This window comes from Coturnix japonica, chromosome 10, assembly GCF_001577835.2.
Source record: "Coturnix japonica isolate 7356 chromosome 10, Coturnix japonica 2.1, whole genome shotgun sequence".
Classification (NCBI taxonomy): Eukaryota; Metazoa; Chordata; class Aves; order Galliformes; family Phasianidae; genus Coturnix; species Coturnix japonica.
Genome location: NC_029525.1, coordinates 3055863 through 3076151, shown reverse-complemented (window position 1 = coordinate 3076151; position 20289 = coordinate 3055863). Strand labels below are relative to the sequence as shown.

The window sequence follows — 20289 nt, the reverse complement described above, 5'->3', positions numbered from 1 at the left end:
CTTCTCATCTCCACAGAGTTTTCTTCGCTGTTCTCACCTGTCAGGTGAAGGAACTCAAAGTGCAGCAAAGGCACAGCGCTGGTTCCATCACCCCCTGCCTTCCACCGGCAGTTTTCCCGTCAGGATGGCCGTGCTCGGGCAGCACCGTGTGTAAGCGATCCCCGACCCGGAGCCATGGCCGGACGGGGGAATCCCGCCGTGCCCGCCCCTCAGGCGCCTGTGGGATTAACGGCTTTACAGAGGAACATCGCCGCCGCGAAGCGAGCTCCGGCCCGGGCCGTTCTTCTGCACGCAAAGATGAAGGGCAAAGAAAAGTTGGGAAACCACCGGATCACCCCCCACCCCTCACCCCTCTAAGGGAGGGTCAGAGCCGAGCGGCCCCGCGCTGCACCCAGACCAGCAGCGCAGGCACATCGCGGTGCGGGCACATCGCGGTGCGGGCACATCACATCGCGGTGCGGGCACATCACATCGCGGTGCGGGCACATCACATCGCGGTGCGGGCACATCACATCGCGGTGCGGGCACATCGCGGCGCACACTTACCGCCGGGCTCCTCGGCCGCTGCCGCGCGCGGCTCCGCGAGGCGCTGAGGGCGGCGCCACTCACCGGGAGCAGCCGCGGGGCCGCGCCCCTGGGCGAGCGGGACGGGACGGGAGCGGACACGGGGGGTGTGGCGCCCCCTGGTGGGCACAGTTAGAAAGGAACTTGGCTTCAGATCGGCTTGAAGTGAACCGGACTGAACTGTGCTCCACAGTCCAGCAGTTCCACCCAGCTCTCCAACTCCAAATATGAACTGGCTGCATCTCATAACTGAGAGGGTGGAGGACAGGAAATGGAAGGTTCCAAAGGCCACCAGGAGAATTCATAGACAGAAATAGAAGAACCTCAATTCCTTATAGCTTCAGTTCCACGGCATGGTATGATTACATTAAAGTTACATCAATACTCCTACAACCTTCTCACAGAAAGGGGCACACAAGGAAGGTCACAGATCGTCTTGACAGGTGAAAATCACTTTTCAAGCCTCTAGACCCTGAATAATCCACATTTCAATACAATTTCTACTGGTCAGCCCTACAAAGCCTCCAAAACACAAAGGCAGACTGAATCTCCTTCACAGTACTACATCCATGGGGTTTACAAGCCAAAAACACATGTTCTGTACAAATAAGAAACTGCTCTCAGCAGTTGTTCAGACACCTTTAGAGCATTTTAACTCAGATTTCTTTGCAACGTTTCTGGCAATGAAGGCAAAAGAGTAAGAAGGAAAATTCAGAGCTAAGTAGCTTTCAAAGCAGGCAACACCTGCTAAGTCACCAAACACTGCAGTGTCTGCCAACCTGCCCTCTTCCACAAGTGATAGAAAAGGAAGCCCATACTTTAAGTTTCTAAGGGGAAGTTTCATGTGTAAATACAAAAACCCACCACCTGCATTTATAAATAACAGCTCAATAGCCTCCTTCACAATTTAAATGCAAATCATGGCACCTGAAGACATGGCTGAGTCAGTTTATCAGCTAAAGGTGAAGTCCTAGTGACAGCTCACTGAAAAAACATGCACCTGCTTTATACTTACATCAATACTCCCTGCTTGAGACACGCCAGCAGGATGCAGTCGTTCAAGATGGGGCATCTGAATCAAGGCCAAAGTCCCTGGATTTTCCCACTGTATTGTAGCACTGAATGTTTAATTACCTATTCACTTCTTTACAACACCCAATGATCACGTAGGGTAGGGAAAAGCCAGTCATCTTATTTCATAGCTGGTTGTTGTTTTTTTATCACTTTTGTGGGGTTTTATTTTCATTTCACGCTTATCATTTAGTCCTGAGTTTTGCTTTCTAGTCAAATCCTTTCTTTGAAAACCTAGTCATGCTGACAACTGGAGAGGAGTATGGCTTCCACAGCATTATATCACAACAGAAAACACCACTCTACTAACTTCTTTGTGACTGAACCTTTTGCCTTCTCTTCCAGGGGGAAAACTTCCAAGGCAGAGCACACCCTTCCTTTTTGTTATCTGAGTGAATATATTTCATGGCCTTCATGTGTGGGAAACCTTCAAGCATCAGAGCTACTTGGATTCTGCTTCCAGTGAGGTCAAGGAGCTGAAGATAAGGAAGCTATGTTTAGCACTCCTGGAACTCCCCCAGAGTGAACACCTGATAGACTGTAATACAGCACCAGCAGACTTCAGCATGTTCTCTGCACCTCTGAGGGGCTCAGAGCAGAAGGTGAGATTCTGCATATATGGACTCACTTCAGAGCAGACCGATTGTGTTTATCCTTTCTAAACGAATTCATTTCTTAGCAATAAGATATTTAACATTTAGCAGCTACATCCATCATCTGGATTCACATCTTTGTTGCAATTCCGTTGAGAACAAATGTGTTAACTCAGCTCCAAGGAGGAAACAGGAGCCTCAGCTGTTCTTTAACAGCTGCCTGTACAACATATTTAGCACGAGGAGGTTGCATTAAGTGTCCAAGTGAGACCTTGTTCCTCATGCAGAATTTTCTGTTTATTCCTCAGATTTAAACCTTCAGTACAGAGGACAAGAAGTCCTGAGGCCACAGTCATGTTTTCTCTCAGCTGCCACTCTCTATCCTGCTTTGAAATCCTTAGAACAGATTTCCAGCTGCACCAATATCTACTTGTAACTTGCCTGTAGAAGAGATAGAGAACTATATGAACTATTCACCTCTAATATGGAAGTTCTCCCTCAACATACAATTGAAAATAATATCCCAACTCTTATTTCCCATTTTTCAAGACAACTAAAATTATAAACACAGCAACCGAAGGCTTTACTGAGATGGGAACTGACATTCTGCTAAAGATGCTGTGTCAGGAGATAGCAAATGCTCAAGTTTCTTAGGAAGTCTGTTCCCTGTAAGTGAAACCATGAGAATTTCATCTCCCCTCTCCCTCCCAAAGAAACCAAGGGCACCAGTTATAGATGCACCCCGTCAGCATCACCTGCATGCAACATGTCTATACTTCATATCTTCTTGTTTCTCTATAGAAAAATTCTGAAATCGCGTTATCAGACAAAAAGCCTCGCTTGGGATCTGTTCTGATGGCACCTGCAATTATTTCCATCTGTCGGGGGAAAGAAAAAAGAACTAGAACAAGCTGTAATGCAAAGTAAACTATTTATTTATTTTACAATCTTTATGAAAATAACATCGCTCAGGTTTTGTGATTCAAATGTCTTGTACCGCGTATTGCTCATTTCCAACATGGCACTTAAGGAAAGGTTCACCAAAACAGCTATGCAAGTTCATCAAAGTGACTCAACACTCATTTCTCATCTTAATATGACTGAACATACAACTTGATTAATCAAATTTAGGACAATTCATTCATTCTTGATGTCAAAATGAACAAAAATATTTCCCTTTCTGCTAAAATAATCTCACCACATTTACAAAGATTGAGGGGAAAAGAATCTGTCACAAAAGACACCCAAAGGGTTACCAAATATTCTATTGATTACATACCTGGTAAAAAAAATAAACTGGTAACAGGTGATGATAGACACATGTGCAGGTAAAGCTGAAATACTGGGTAGTCTTAACGGCTAGAGGTATTGTGCACCAACATTCTGGCTATTTAACAGAAGATAACAGAACATTTTTAAACAAGAAACCAGAAGTTTCACCGGAGAGTCACACATAAGCATACAAAGATGGAGAAATATTCCACACTATGTAAATGAGCAGTTTGGTTTACATAACCTACTGGGCATCATGCATAAGAAACTCAGTGCACATAAGTGCATGATCTTCAGTTTAAAAAACAAAAACATTCTCTACGGTCTTTATTTGCATTACCAAGTCCACTTCCTACTAAGTGGCTGCTAGGAATGTTAAACCCTCAGACTGTTTTGTAAGATTTCCCTCCGTTGTGAACACTTTATATCTACACAGTTCAGCTTCTGCAGGATGACAAGTCTCACTGTGCTTCTGCTCTGTTCATTTGGTTCAAATATGGGTTGTGTATCTTGTGTAGCCCCAAATGTAGTTACTGCTCAAAGATGCCAGATTAAGAACCGCTAGAAAACTAGCATTTGCCTGAAGACATCTGTAACAGCAAGGCAAGCTTCCTACCATGTGCATCGCTTTTCAGTTGCATGTGGATTTCTAGCGATCGTTGCTCAGATGCCTCTTTCAATTATTATTTTTTACCTTTTAACTAAGGATTCTTAACCAAATAAGTCAATAGCTTGCTTGGCACTTTGGTAAATGAACAGCAACTCATTTCAATAGAAAACAGAATACCCAGAGACAACACGATTTGCATAATTTCCTAATATTCAGGTAGGAGATTCCCATAACGGAATAAGAAACAGAGCTACTTTGTTCCACCAAACAATCCATTAACAATTTGTATAATGAATCACAATAATGCAGTTCACACTTCAGCATAAATGTAAAAAAAGAAGTGGCACTGCAATACTGTAGGTCATGTTTTGATATCTACAGAACCTCCTGAATGGCTCCCTAAAGTTAGTTTTAGCTCCGCAGCCCAAAGACTTCAATGAATTCTGCATGAAAATGCCTTAAGCCACAGAACCAGTTCCTACTGCAGACACACATCCAAAGTCTTCACCTCCACATTTCAACTGCTGCCACTAGAAGGAAGATCTTCAGCTTAGAAAAAAATTTCATTTAACACTTGAAAATAAGATGAAAACAACCAAAAATACTGGACGTTACAGAGTCATTTAGAGACCAGCTCTTTCCAAAAACAGCATAAGTAGAAAATTAGAAAAGCTGGTCCCATTTTTCTATTCAAATACTGATTGTAAGTAAAAAGAATACAGTACATGCAATAATATGAAAAACCCTGCCTAACAAATTCAAGTAAACAACCAAGAGTAACTAGGAAAAAAGAAAACTTACCCCTAACAACAGACAAGAGAAGGTAGGGGTCATTTTAGAAGACACATAACATACAGATCAAGATGATTCTACTGCGTGTCCCCACTGGCAAAGATTTGCTGGCTAATTTGAAGTTATGTAGGCATACGTTATCTGTCAAAGTAAAACCTGCAAGTTACGTTCACCTCGCTGATGAAATATTTCCCTCCCAGATAAACTGACTAATAATATGTCTAAAGAAGGCTATAAATACATCCACAAGGAAAAAAAAAAGTGCTGTGAGAGATGCAAGATTTCTCTGCAAACATGTTGAATCGTTACAAGAGGACACCTGACAGAGAAATCCCACCTGCCCTCAGGAAACTGAAAGAGATGAAGCAGAAGCTTCACGCACTTGGACTGCTCCTGACCACTGGTTTTTGGTTTGTTTTGCCAATTAACCACTCCTTCCCAGAGCTGAGCAATTTGCTGACTAGTGTTTGAATGTCAGTTTTATCACGATCTATCCTGAGCCAACATCTAAGCCAATCTAACATGAAGATTCAACTGCTCAAGAAAGAGCACTGCAGGAGTACAGAGAAAAGCCAATTAAACAAACAAACAACAAAACACAGCAGAAAAATCCACACACTCTCACAGGAACTCTTCCTCATTGTCAGAACTGTTTAAGAATACAGCTAGCATTGAAATGAGATAGAATGGCCTCCAGTCACATTTTCACTGATGCTCCAAATCCTTCCTAAGAGCTGTCTTAAAGCATGAGCACAAAACGCTCACAGAGAACCTGAGCAGATTAAGAAAACATTGCATTTTTCTGCTGGAAAAGGATCTTAAAATTGGTTGTGCGTGCTGTGGCCTTTAGGGTTCTTTGATTAACACTTGTTTTTTGAATCCCATCTTTACCACTATTACAGATCAGTTATATGTTCACGCAGAAAGAATGCTGTGTCACTTTTTAAAGATGACGACTCTGTCCTACTTTCAGACCTAAACAGAACAAATTAAATTCAAAATAAAGAAAAAGAAAATACTAATTCGGTATTAAAAGATAGTACTCCTGCAGAAAGCTCTGTTCTTCTTCCCTAATAGCTGGGATTTGGTTGTGGCTTTGTTTTTTTGAGAGAAAAAATAGAAAACTGAACAGAATTTGCTCAATTAAACCTTTTGTAGTAACATCAATCTTCAGCAACACACCTGCTCAGAAAAGCATACATGATATTTGATATCATTCTGTAGTACTATACATTAAACATTCAATGACAAATAAGGACTTATCTTACACTTAAGTACTTAAAGTCTTCTGTTGGACGATCCATTTCACGTCACTTCAGGAAAAGATAAAGGAATGTAGAATTCCTTCTCATGCTTCACACCGTTCTTTTCTAGTTGTGACCAAAAATAGGCTTTTTTTTTTTTTGCCCAAGGACAAAACAATGAAAGTCATTTATTAAGCCAACCTGAAACTGAAAAATAAGATGTCTTCCCACATTGTAACTCGAACTATAAGAAACATGATTACAATCACACAAATGCAGAAGCCTGGCAATGAACATAGTAAACACCGTGCAGACTTTTCTTACTATTGTTTCACATACAGACAACTAAAAGTGTGCTGCAGGAAAACAACCATCAACAGTTTCAGCAAATTCAGCTATTTGACTAAATGAAGAAAGATAGTAAGTGCCCTACATACCATTCCATGAACACAAACGTAAACAGAAGTGTTTGGACTCCATAAAACAACACACTAGTGAAAGTGCTGGGGCTTGGAAATCTGTCCTGCATATTTCCGAAAGCAACTAGTTTACATTCTGGTTGATAGGACTAATAAAGAGTTTTGGACGTTAACTCACTTGGGTCGTGGGTCCCAAAGAAAAGTTTATGTTGAGTAGTTTCAACTATCCTCCTCATCGTCACTAATAAGGTCCCGCTTTTCTACGCAGGTCTCTCGTTCACGCAGGAAATCCTCACGAATGGCTTCAAGTTCATTGAGTTCAAGCCGCACTTTCTCCAGGTGGTAGGTCCTCCGATTCCTGATCTGACGTAATGGAAAAGGATTCAGGTCTCCAAAAGCGATGCCAGTCAGTTTCCTGCAAGATTATGCAACATAAGAAGATAATCATTCACATTTAGAATCTTTTAAAATCAGTTCTGTGCTTCATATGCATCCATATGCATATAACTGCATCCATTATGCATCCCTGAGCATATAACTGCCATCTCTGGTTTCCTTCACGTACCTGACAGATCTCAGATGTTGTCAGTATTGAAAGAAAGTTCAGGAAAGCACTCAGCTTTAAAGCTGCTTCAGGTGGTAAAGTGTTTTCAAATGCTCCTCAGTTCTAAACGCCACCTGCAAACCCTATGCAGTGCTACAGCAGTTACAGCTCTTGATAACACTGAACAGAAGCTTGGCTAATCAGAACTTCATTGTCTGTGCTGAATATACAGCACATCCTGTCACTCAGCTGTATGCTGGAAAGCTCATTCAGTCCCAGGACAGTCAGCTCTCAAGCTATCCAGGATAAAGAAACAGCAGAGGAGATCTAACAAAGCCTGGGACAGTGCAGATGAAAACAATAATAGCACAGAACATGTTTAAGCCAAACTGTGATACATCTCAGGAGTTTCTCTTACTGCTGCAGTAAGAGTTTTGTCCATCCCAGTACCAGACTATCATATATGCTTCCATATCATATGCAGTATATCATATATGATGTTTGAATTCTGATTCTGTAAAGCTTGTACAAGAAGTGGTAGAATAAGAAACCAGGTGGTTTCAGTCATGCTTTATTTTACAAAAAGAACATCCAAATCAGTTCAGGCAGGCAACTTTCTGTCCCCTAGGTGGCACCACAGCACCTTCCATCAACGACTTAAAATCCCAAAAACTTACACATTTACGAACTGGCATAGAGTATATTTCCACTATAAGCACTTCTGATGCACTGAATTCTGTGCTTACCTGAATCTGCCAGCCATTAGAACAGGGAAGGACCGCTTCAACTTGGTAATACCAAAATGAGATCTCTCATAGCAACATTAAAAATATTTTAAATAAGATATTTTAACACCACATATTTTGCACAGGAGAGAGAAATCATTAAGTGCTTCACATAACCATAAGAGGAAAGGAAAGCCAAATCCGAAGCTCTGATAAAGCATCTAAACACAGCTACACGGCTTCCTCTTTCTCATACCTTTTCCAACTTCAGTTTCTCGTGGTGCGGTGGCAGTGCACACTACAGGTTATGCTCTTAAAACATCAGTGTAAAAATAAATAAATAAATAAATAAAACAGTTTCATTCATTGCCTTTAAAAAGGAAAAAATAAAGTAAGAAAATAAAAGTATGTGCCTCCTCCTCCCAAAACCAAGCTTGTATTTCTCTGTCATTTCCAGGTTTGGAATCACAGTCAACACGTTGCTAGTGACCGATGGCTCAGTACAGTGACTGCTCAGCATTCTTCACAATGATGGGTGAATGCTAACACAGAAAGCACCGTGCTGCTTCTTGCAGGTGTTTCAGCAGAGAAAGCAGCAGTTCTGAATCCAGACTTTCACCACTGAAACCAGGGGGAGAACATTTTCCCTGCAATCATTTTTTTTCAGGCTAGAATTACTCCTTTTCAATTTGTCTTGAGAAAATAGCTCCAGCAAATAGCAAATAACTCTTGGAATAGGAGTTCAACTATAAGCCTGATTACGTATGGAATTTACTGCTGCAAAAACAAAGAGCTCAGATTCTAATATATTAATTTTGTACAGAATTCAGAATCAGTCTGTCCCAATACCTGCCAAATATACTTTCAGACATTAAATCAGTCCCAGTATAACTTTTCAATCTGCTGCTCTGCAGTCTTGAAACCAGGAACTAAAAATGACCCTCATTGACATTCACCTTAGATCCTGTGCAAGGACCGAGATATAGCAGAGCATTTAACTTGTATTTCATCTCTGCTTCAAACCAGGTGCTTAAAATTAGCTGAAGTTACACAGTATTAGCCTACGCATCCGTACTTCTTAATTGATTTAGTTCTGGTAGAACCCAGCTCATGTTTTTAAATACTTGTACAAAAGACAGGTTTTTCTTTATTACAAAACATTTTCTAACTTGATTTGTGTCCATAATGCAACGTGAGACATTTTGCCTATATATGAACTTCTTTAATTTTCCCACCATGTTACACCTCCTAAACAACACCTAACCTGGCAAAGCAATCACAGTCATCCCCCCAGAAAACTATTATCCATCACTTCTAATTTTGCCTCCTCTCATTTTTGAGGGATGAAACAGTTATTCACAAATTGTTTTAATAAGATGCTAGATCAACTACTCATGAGAAATCTCAGTCATTAGCTGTCTCTCCAGTTCTCTATATCAAAATTAAGACACAGACTAAACAAATATATTACACAGCAAACTTGTTCCATGCCCCACCACAAGCCTTTTGGTTACACAGCACGAATTACCCACCGAGCATCAACGACAGTACGAGTGAAATATCGAAGGTACTTGAAAATGGACATCGAGTCTTGCAATTTTAAGATTTCTTCTTCTTTGTACTTAAAAAATGCCAGCGCAAATCTGAATATTACCTGATAAAAACAAAGAGAACTTTGAGAGCATTCTGTTACTTGAAACAACCTATTCTCATTGCTATCTCTTATAAACTCAAAAGAAAAGCATTACTTCTGCAGCCTGCATTTGAACTAAATATCTATACTTTATCTATACTTGCCTGTCTCTTCCCTGTTATTTCCATCTCTCATTTCCAAAAGCTGCCAAAGAACTTCTGTTGGTAGGTTGTTACCAATACAGGCTGTTCTGGAGTTCAACCCAAAATACAGCATTGGGTTTGCAGTATACAAACTCTCTAAAGTTTTGATTTCCTAATTCACTTGTAGACCAAAGACTGCTGAACACACCTATAAAGTTTCTTCAGAGCTAAAATTAAGTCTATTATCTAACAGCTGTCATTTTCCCAGCATGTGGAGGGACTGATGCTGGAAGAAATTGATACCAGTTTGTCAGCCAAATTAGGTGTAAGGTGAAAAAGCACGACTTCATTCTAGAAAGACTTCATAAGTTTGGAACTTAGTCTGTCTATGCCAGGCTACCTTCACAAAATAACATGGTGCTTCAAACCTCTTTGAACATTCAACCCAAATCCCTGCATCTAACTGCATATTATAACACTCAGACGGAAACAGTACGAAACACACAACTTTTGTCTTCTTATTTTATATATCTGCTGTTGTATCCAGTGTCTGCTTTGGTGCTATTACTGTGTTTGAATCCCACAATCTACCTGCACTGATTTTGTTTCAGTGCAATTTCACAAGCATGAAATACATGAAACTTGTAATAACCTCACTCACTCAATTTGTGCTAGGAGCTCAGACAGTCATTGTTGGTCATTAGTAATTTAGATGTCTGCCGAAATAAAGCAAGTAGTTGCTGCAAAGAAAGCCTGATCATTAGTATTTGATTACAACTCATTTTTATGTCTTTTCAATACTTCCAACTTTCTCCTCCTTCACTTCAGCTTTCACAGAAACTCCCATTTTCACATAATCCCCATAAACTGATAACCAGTACTGTCTACAGCTTTGCTCCTCAATGGTAAAAAGTGGTAGGTGGGCAAAGGAAAACTCTGCATTTAGAATCCCTCTGTGTATCTCAAGTTGAACTTGCTGAACTTAGAAAATAAAAGTGTTTTGACTATTTATGCACATTTCCTCCCTTCTTCCTACCAGTGATTGTAACCAGAAGGATTCCTGTGAAACCTTTCACACCCACTTCTTGGAAACAGAACAGCACCTTGTCACTAGATAGCAACTGAAAAACCCAGCTGGTTCAGCTCACCTTTGGTCCCTCATACAGGAATGAGTCCCATATCTTGAATAGGATGTCACTAACCACACTGTCCACAAATACCACAAGAAACCAGTTGAAAGTTATAAGAGTATAGTCCACTTTGTACTGTTCAAAATGAGCATGCAGACGTGGAAGTTTCTCACTCATTAAATCCTTGAACACTCGCTGATCAACCTAAAAGAGTAGACAATATATGTTATGGATGCTGTATTTACCAACATACATGTGACTCAATACAGAGCCAGTTTTTCAAGAGCACACCAGGAGCCCCAGGACTGTCTAAGCAATTTCCACCAATCCATACACTGCTATCACAATGTACACTTCCCTTAATGATGTAACATTTTGCTTCTTAATCCACCCCATCTCTTAGAGGATTCCTACCATAGGGCACTACTGCTGTGTCAGTGCATAAGCATAAGAGCAGAGAACAAGCTAGGAGAGATGGAGGAACACTCAGCACCAACTGGAAGCAGAGGAGCACTACAGTACATGCTGCTCACAGTGCTGCAGAATGTGCTCACAGCTCCCCCATAGATCTAAGGAAAGAAACAATCAGTTTAGTTAACAATTAGAAGATGGGCTACAAACAGGAGCTTCAAACAAGTTACTGTGCAGCCACCTCAATGCTACACTCAAAACTCTCGTCCTTGGTGCCTCAAGCTCACGTTTCAACTCACTGCATCTCACCTAGAAGGGGCACCAAATAGTTATGGAACAGCTTCTGACTGGCAGCAGTTTATAATCAGGTGTTATTTAGGTAGAGCACATACCTGAGATCCCAGCAGTGTCTTAGTATAATAATCACGAGGCATAAAGACTTCCACTATTGTTACCAGACACCAAAAAGCATCCTCCTGTTCCAAGTACAGAAGGGCAATTGCTACCAATCTGAAAATAGAGTTTATTTAGAGAAAATCATAATAAACACCAGGAAATGTATTAGCAGCAATTACAATACAACCTTCCTTTCCGTCCAGCAGACACAAATAAATTAACTGGATTTTATGTAGTGTGAGATGAACTTCAGTAACAGAAGTAATGCAAAGTAATTAAAAGTCTGGAGGTCCCAAACCTTCTATTTTGATCCTCAGGCTTTATTTCCTTACCAAAGAAGAGAAGACAGGTAGTCCCAACATTTCACACAGAAAATTGATTTAAAATTTAGAACAATCATTCGTGGTAAGTTTACTTCATATCCACCACGCTAAATTGAAATAATATTTTCATCTAAGACTTCATTTTCCAAGATTAAACTTTTTTCTAGGAATTTCCTAAAGTATGAGAACAAAAGGACTGAGGAATCCTGGTACCAACAGGAAAGAAAAAAATCCATGGAAAGGCCTTGAGCTATGGATGGTTGTTTGAATATGAAACATTACCTCAAATGTCTTTTACCAAGTCAACTTGTGTTACTGCTGCACACAAGAGGAACTGCAGTACATACAGCGCCTGATGTTACAGAGCTTAACAACATCATCACACTTCCAAGTCTTAAGAGAATCAAGTAAGGAGTTAATATTTAATTTTCAGCTTCTTTACGTACACCCAAAATCTTAATTATTTTTCTTAATTTCTCTTTTGTGAAACAACCATAAATTAAACAAGCAGAGAGGAACAAACAAAGCACATACATCCATTGTTCTACAGTTTGCATAAGTACTTTTGGGCAATGTTATACAAAAAGTAACAAAGCTGACAAACAGAGAAATGACTTAAAAGCTCCATGATGCACCTTGAAAACAGTTCCTTCCAAATTAAGTGAGTAAGAAATACTGAGTCTTAGGGAAGGGAGAGCAGCTTTTTAAATGTATTTCTTTGGGTCTGTCGTGTGTCTGAATCCTTCTTCACTGCAAACCTCAAACAACGCTGCCCTAATAAAAAGTTTCTTACTCTATTCTGGAACAAGCTAACACCTGTGGAGTAATACCAAGGGGACAACAGCAGCATGTTAGACTAACATACCTGTTTCAACACCTTCCCTCATTACAGATTGCAAAGCACTGAAACTATTTCAGCAAACACCAACTACGATGACTTATGCTTCAAATATTTCTTAGCCTTCTAATACCGGAATTGTCCATAAAATGATTACTGCGACTTTAACTGAAGACAACCTACAGCTAAAGCAGCATGTTTTCTAACAGTTAATATCAGTTCCAATTCTTTTGATCCCCTCTTTCTGACGTCACAAATTTTGTGATCTAAGTCTTCTATTTTGTTTTGTTAAAATAGCAATGCAGTAATTAGTTATTATAATATTGCAAATTATGAATGCAGAAACCACAAAGAAAAGTGCCATCCAAAAGCCTCTTGCTATGAATGTGATTTGAAACTGCATGGCTAAGGAGTACTTTCATCACACACTGGTAACTTCAGGTTCACAAAAGCCTTACCTGTTGAGCCCTTGGCAATACCCTATATCAGGATTTCTCCATGAAAAGGCCAGCAGCACATTTCGCAGCTTCTGGATCCCTTCAGATGTGGGAGAAGAATAATGTTTGTTGTTTGGCAAAGTTCTCAGTAGATCCAACTCTATCTGTTTAGATGCAGGATTTTGTTTTTCTAGGGCGCTTTGAAGCAAGGTTTGGAAGTACTCGGGAACAGTGCTGTCCTTGAATTTTTTAACGTGGAGATTGACGCACCATTTCCACACCTTGGAACGATGTTCATGTGGAATTCCAGATCGAATAAGATTCTTCAGTTCTGCGCAGCGCATCATCTCTCTATTCATTGTACTCGCAAGATAGTTTTCCCATTTTACCCCTGTGGAGATCTCCCGATTTTCACTGAGAGAAAGAGACCTCAGGTCCAAAGCTCGAGATTTTGCTACTAGTTTCTCTTCCTCATCATCTTCTGGGACCGTCTGGAAACCATAGATATCGTATTCACTGAAAGGGAGGGAAAGAAAAACAAATAAACAGGCTCCTAAAGATGTGTTCAGCAGTCCCAAGACTCCCAGACTCCCACCCTAGTGTTACTTCCTTGTAATACCTCTCACACCACTCTCAGAAGCTTTCAGAAGTTTTAATGAACAGCTATTACTTGAATATTTTCCAAGGTGTGTTTTTTTCTTTAATATTTTGAAATCCAAAAGTAAAGAAGTTTTGTTCCCACATTGCAATATACAGCAATACACAGATTAAGCGATTTAAAAGCAGGGTCAAGTACAAATGAGTTCATCCCTTCAGCAGCTATACAACAGTCGAGTCTAAATTTCATATCCCAAACTAAGAATAGAATTCATTTATGTGTCCAAAAGGATTTCAATGATTAACTTTTTATTTGTGATTGAAAATACAACCCTGCTTGTCTGTTCCCCAGTGTCAGAACCAGGCCCAGTAGTCAAGATACAACCATTTTCTCAGGTATTATATATGTGATCCATATAAGTGCAAGATATTCTAGCTGCCAATGACAGAACTTCCTTTATTGCTACAAATGATAATGACATGGTCACAAAGTAATTTTCATTCTTGTTCATACACGTTTCTTTTAGTAAATTACCTGACCAGGTGTGGTTTGAAAAACGCTTGTTCTGGCTGCTCACTGGTTTCTGCTTTCAGGGCATCTTCTAGTAACTGGGTGATAACTTCACGAGCAGGGCTCTGCTCCTCAGAGCAAACAGGAGTTTTCACTTCTTGAAGCAAGATCAAGTATTTACTTTCTATCTGACAGAGTTTGGCTTCCAAGCTAGTATACTGCAGGGAACAACAGGTACTATTTAAGGCATGTCTTCAGGAATTCAGTTTGCACTACATAACAATTAAAATAGGTTTCTTTTGATTGTTTATGATGCTTAGAAACATTTAAGTCAAGAACAGTCATTGATTCCCAAGAAACAGAAGCACATCCAACCTTAGCTACAGGTATCCTGCCTTAGCTATGGATGTGTGCATGCTTTTCTTAGCTCTAGGCAATGGAAAACTTTGTCATTTACATGCAGCTTCTCTACACTCAAATTCTGCTTTACAGAAACAGACTTCCAAAATTACACTCACTGTAACTTACTGATCCTTCATGCTCTGAAGGAGAAAGCTCTACTTAGTGACGTATCCCCAAAACAAAACACATCGAACACAGTATTGTTCCTTCATATGTATTCTCATTCTGCTATAATTGAAGTTACTGTTGCTGGTTTTAGAAATGCATGAGCTTGTAGGCACAAGTTCTTTAAATGATGCACTTAATGCTGTTTTCAAGAAAGATTGGTCTGTAAAACTGTAATTCTGCCACTTAACACATCTGAACTGCATCACTTCTGTTACACGGTTATGTCCTGCTACACAATTATGTTATGTTACATAGTTATGTTCTGTTACAGGGTTATGTTCCTGGAGAAGATTTACAACTGAATTTTTGAGAACTTGCTTTAGACATCACCAAAATGAGAACATGCTTTGTGAGTCTGACCTTTGCCTGCCATTCTCTCTCTCTTGCTTCTGCATTTCTTCGTAGAGCAGAAAGTTCCAAAATCTCCTTATTTAAAAATTTATTCTGGGTCTTATAACCCTGAAGGCTGTCCTGTTGATAAAAGAAAGAAAACTGAATATTTAATAAAGGCACCTTACAGATAACAAATGCCTGCCAGAGAAAGCATACCTCAAAACAAAGACCAAGCAGCTATGAATAGGTATACTAATAGCTACTAAAATCATTAGGATCAAATCAGGTGTTATCTTTAGCTTTCACAGAAGTCAAACACACAAGGCCAGATATGAGCACGCAGCCTTGCACAACAGAAGGCAGCTGGTGACTACTTGCAGTCACGAGGCAGGAGCAGCCCTACTGTGCTGCCCCACTGGGCAGAAGAACAGCAACATGCACAGTGAGCATGCCAGGGGGGTCATGGTGCTGCGTGTCAGCCAGAAGCACATGCAGTAGAAGAAATAGGGGCAAATATCCCTTGGGTTTTGGTTATCCTCACCGGTCCTCAGTAAAAGAACAAGTTTGATATCTGTCTTCACATAGAAACAGAAAATGTTAGCAATAAGAATTCCTCAGCTCATCCACGTGGCTCCAGGCTAAAATTATTACCTATAAAACTTGTGGCTATGGGATGAGGGACCGTCTCAACACTGCCATATCTGCAAGCTCTGCTTTCTACTAATACCACTGATTTCTACAGTTTCCATTCTGTTTTCTAAAATTTCCAAGGTTCATATAAAGGAAGTAAGTCTTTTCGTGTATTTCAAATGCCTCATATTCCAAATGACTTGAAACTTTAACCTATTTGGAATAGAACATTTACCCAAAGGCAAGTAAGCAAGTTAAAGCAAAATGAGTAACTTGAGTAACCCCATTAAGAACCTCTGATACATTCATTGAGGTCAGCTGGAGGAATAAAGTGCATGGGTAACATCATTAGAAGTATAGATCCTTATGCTCTATTCTTCTGTCCTCTGCCACACCACACGCTCTGTTTCCTCACTTTTGATCCTTTTGGATGGTTTTCCTCTATGCTAGTATTTTCCTCTTACCCTTCTTTTTCTGCTCTTTTGATTCTCACATCACTCCTCCTTCACACCAATGATTAATTACCCAAGTATGAGACATTGTACTACAGCTGTACAGACCAGCTCAAAGCATAGAAGTTGCCAGACAACAGTTCAAAGCGTAGATTCCAAGCAGAGAAAGCCTCAGGTGCTGAGTATCTTGGAGAAATGCTGAAGTGAACTCCCCAAACCATACAGCAGACTAGCAAGTAGTTTGTACAGGCAGCAGAGATTTCCCTATCCATCAAGACAGAGACATTGCTCTTACTTTTAGTCTGTCCAGTTCCTGTAGTTCCTTATTAACACAAGTGGCCATGGGAGAATTTACTGATCCACTTGGGGAGGACGAATTGTCCTCACATTCACTGAGCTGGCGAGACAGTTTCATGATCACTTCATCTTTAGCTTGAATCGTTTCCATCAACATACCCAGCTGCTCATTGAGTTCTCCGACTTTACATTTCAGATTCTTTACCTCCTGCTGAAGACTATCTTTTTCCAAATTTAACTTTTCAAGCTGATTGTTGAGACCCAAAATCTGGTCATCTTTTTGGTGCAACAGCTCTAATTTGTCTTTGGGAACCCCTTCACAAAGACGGCTTGCAAAGTATTTGTCATACTGGGAAGATCGGACCGTTTGCTGCAGAAGGCGCACGAGCTCCTGAGAATAAAAACAGCAGCAACAACAAAAAACTGAATTGAAAAAGAACAGAAAACTGTAGAATTTTGTAACAACTCAGAAATGTAATACCAAGTAAGAGAAAAGGTTGAGATGTTTAGGTTCTTGGTGGTTTAACTATAGTACAGATATGGGAAAGATAACTGAAAGCTCGCTTCTCGACCACAGATGATGCAGAAAAGATACGAAGGAGGAAAAGAACACATGCTACTTGGCTACATGGACAGTCTTTGTAGGTTTGTTTAAAAATATCCTGCTACAAAACCAACTAATTAACTCATTTGCCACAAGGGACAAAAAGGAGCCTCTGTGGTCTTCACAACGGACAGCACTGACAATTTGCAACTTTTTAATATTTTATTGCTTTGTTTTTCATTTCTATTTTTTTAATTCATCCACTATTTCTACCATCTCTGTCTTTCACCTTGTCCTTAAAATAAAAAGTACAAGCATCGCTGTCCATGGGAACACTCAGGTCCAGGACCATTACAACATTTATTCACTTCCACGAAAGATGCTCAAAGATCCACAGGGATACACACATAAAAGCAGTTATGCTGAAAACCCTGCTTGCATCCTTGCTGGCACGAAATCCTGTTGAGTCTTTCAAAAAACTAACAGCTTTCTGTGCACTAGATCTAATTATCTGCCAGGATCTTCCTAGACTCAGTGAAAACTAGCTTCAGAGAGGAAGAGACATAAATAAAACAAATTAGTGAACACGGTACAAATGACAGATTTGTCCAGAGATCTAATCTTCAACTGATGTAAAATCTGGTCCTTGTTCTGTAAACAAAGGTTCATTTAGCACCATTATTTTCTAACAACCAACTAGCTCTTTATGTATTTAGATGGCCACAAAGGGTAAACTAACAATTACCAGCCAGAATTGTCTGCATGTGAGCACTTTGTCTGAAAGCTTAATTACCTTTTGGCTCAGAAGATCTTTCTTCAGCTTTTCCAGCTCTTCTTGCTGGCTCTGGTACTTCAGTTGCAGCTCAGAGACCAGTTTGTTGCCATTACCAGAATACCACTCTGTTGGAGAAGAGTCGCTGCTGTTCCTGTTTTTGCTTGATCCAATCATGTCTTTCAGCGGGCGTCTCGCTTTTTGTGGAATGCGGCCAAAATCAAATGGGAAAGCTGAACTAGTCAGTCCTGCACAAAGAATTCCTTCTAGTTCAGTTCACTTAATTAAAAGGCATTCCTAAGCATTCAAATTTCCTTTAAAAATATGTTCATCGAGATCAGACTCTTATCAACATTTCAATAGCTCAATACAACAGTGTTAAACTGCATTCCAAATTGCTTCCTTCAGTAGGAAGAATATATAGCTCAGACTCTCCCAGCTCCCTCGGAACAATTTCACTCAAATGTGTATTTGTGAAATAAAACATGGACAGAGCTTTGCTTCATTACAGAAGATAAAATGCTCTCCCAACTGAAGCAAAGTAAACTTAAATAATGATCTGCTTAGAAGTAATTACAACACTCTGTTCTTTTAAGATGCTTTCGGTGTAGTTTTGCCTCTGTATACAGAACCACAAAGAATTATTAGAGAGAAATATGTTTTCTAATGGATGGAATCAACTGGATTTCCCTTAGAGCTGAAGTGCCCCCGAGGAGCTGTATATTCACTCTCACAACATGACTCCAAACACCGGTGACATGCAAGAACCAGTTGCAATATACATAAACTACCAGTGCATCTATGCCCCATTTCTCTACTTCATCAGGGGGTCAATATCATAAACGTGTGTTAGAGACTGAAAGTCATTCTACTTCAGTGGGTGACAGAAACAAGTAGCCAAAAGGCCCAGCTTTTCCCTTCATCCTGCAATTCTCCACCCCAAGTGACAGAACCAGAGAAGGTAACGTTCAAGGAGCCTGAAACAAGGGGAAACAAAAGCTCTTCTGTGTTCTGTTCTATCTGAATGGCTGGAGACTCCCAAATACATCATACCAAAGTTATTTATAAAATACTTCACAGAGCCCTGTATATGGTTTGTGAAGAAATGACAAGTTTTCACTTATTTTCTGGAGATACAGATATTACAATGAACTACACGGAAGGAGGAAAAGCATAAGCTCCTCTCCCTTCCTCCCAATTTTACCTTTATTTCCTTCTGCCAGGTGCTTTCTCTTTTCTTCCAGGGCGATGGAGTCCTCCAAGTCTTTTGGCGTTGCATCCAGCAGCTCCCACTCTTCACTTGTATAAAATACACTCCTGCGGTTTTCATTATTTCCTTTTCTTAAAGAGGACATGGAATTCCTATGAAAAACACAGCAGAAAAAGTGGCAAAGATTTCCCTGCTGTGTATTTCATTTCATAAAGTGGTTTTTCAAGACAATCATTGCCAATGATAAATAAGGCCAAAGACATAACCAAAACCAAATAAAGGCTCAAAGAAAACAAAGCATGTCCTATAAAACAATACCTGCTGCCAACTGCTGTCTGCTTCAGAACAGAAGAATTTTTTTACTGTAAGTAAAAAATAATTAATTAGTAATTAACACTGCACTGTATCATCAAACCTTTCTTCGATTACAGAGGATTCCACATCAATCCATATGAACCAGCCTAGTGTTTTAGATAAAAAGCCAGGAAGAGATGTTTGGTATCTCCACGTTTGATACACAGCCGTTTGAGTCAGAAGCCCACAGAGATGCTTTCATTTCACCAGCCCCATTCTCTCTTCTTTCTGTGCAAGCTATAGGCAGAAAGTAAACTGCAGTGCACCTCTGTGATCAGTTTGTGATCCAGTCCCATCTGCGATCAGATGACAAATATCCTGCCAGGCTGAAAATGAACTCCAGGCTAATCGTTACGCAGCGCCCAATTCCTACAGTCTGGTTAACTGATTAACTATCAAGTACAAGTCAAAATTAATTCTGAATGTCATTAGTAAAATTATTTTAACAACAAATTGGAAGAAGTGACAGATATTGAGTTACAAACACCTTTAATTTTCTTCCAGCCTTCTTAGCAAAATAGATCACAATTTCTGCTAGGGGCAAGGAGGCCAGCTTTATTGCTTACAGACAATAGATCAAATTAAGTGATGATCAGCGTATCACCCAGGGCACCTTCAATTATAACCAGCTGGCATCTCTCCAGCTATTCTTTGAACACTGCTTACAGCGCCTGTTCTGTCCCAGCTGCCTGCTCTGCTCTTGGGCAGCTTCTGTATATAAAACGTGTCCAAACACCACCTTTGAAAGAAGCTTGAGGAATCACAAGAAACAAGTCATATGACTTCCAGGAAACCTTCAAAAACTGCTGTTACACCCAAGAACAATCACAGCTGAAGCTGAATTTAGTAAAGCTCTGGCACAGAATTGTTATTG

General features: G+C 40.1%; 2 protein-coding genes and 1 long non-coding RNA gene across 7 annotated transcripts in view; 1 reads left to right on the top strand and 2 right to left on the bottom strand.

Moving 5' to 3' along the window:
* The window catches only part of DAPK2 (death associated protein kinase 2), a 50411-nt gene extending 43553 nt beyond the window's left edge, over nt 1–6858 (bottom strand). For 2 of the 5 annotated variants that reach the window (XM_015872501.2, XM_032446841.1), the window contains exon 1: nt 1580–1683. In XM_015872501.2, coding sequence (XP_015727987.1) covers nt 1580–1636 — 57 coding nt within the window. In that variant the 5' untranslated portion in view covers nt 1637–1683. Of the gene's footprint in view, nt 1–546; nt 1541–1579; nt 1684–6743 lie in introns of those variants that run through there. The other 3 variants (XM_032446840.1, XM_032446845.1, XM_032446838.1) reach the window with 3 other exon arrangements.
* LOC107318546 lies at nt 24–6319 on the top strand. Its single transcript, XR_001557404.2, has 2 exons — nt 24–418; nt 1981–6319. It is a non-coding gene; the product is annotated as an uncharacterized LOC107318546 (long non-coding RNA).
* The window catches only part of TBC1D2B (TBC1 domain family member 2B), a 28780-nt gene continuing 11633 nt past the window's right edge, over nt 3143–20289 (bottom strand). Inside the window, exons 4-13 of the mRNA XM_015872476.2 lie at nt 19056–19213; nt 17873–18099; nt 16534–16926; nt 15184–15294; nt 14278–14471; nt 13167–13661; nt 11544–11661; nt 10759–10944; nt 9367–9488; nt 3143–6980 (exon numbers count right to left, since the gene is read on the bottom strand). Coding sequence (XP_015727962.1) covers nt 6785–6980; nt 9367–9488; nt 10759–10944; nt 11544–11661; nt 13167–13661; nt 14278–14471; nt 15184–15294; nt 16534–16926; nt 17873–18099; nt 19056–19213 — 2200 coding nt within the window. The 3' untranslated portion in view covers nt 3143–6784. The remainder of the gene's footprint in view (nt 6981–9366; nt 9489–10758; nt 10945–11543; nt 11662–13166; nt 13662–14277; nt 14472–15183; nt 15295–16533; nt 16927–17872; nt 18100–19055; nt 19214–20289) is intronic.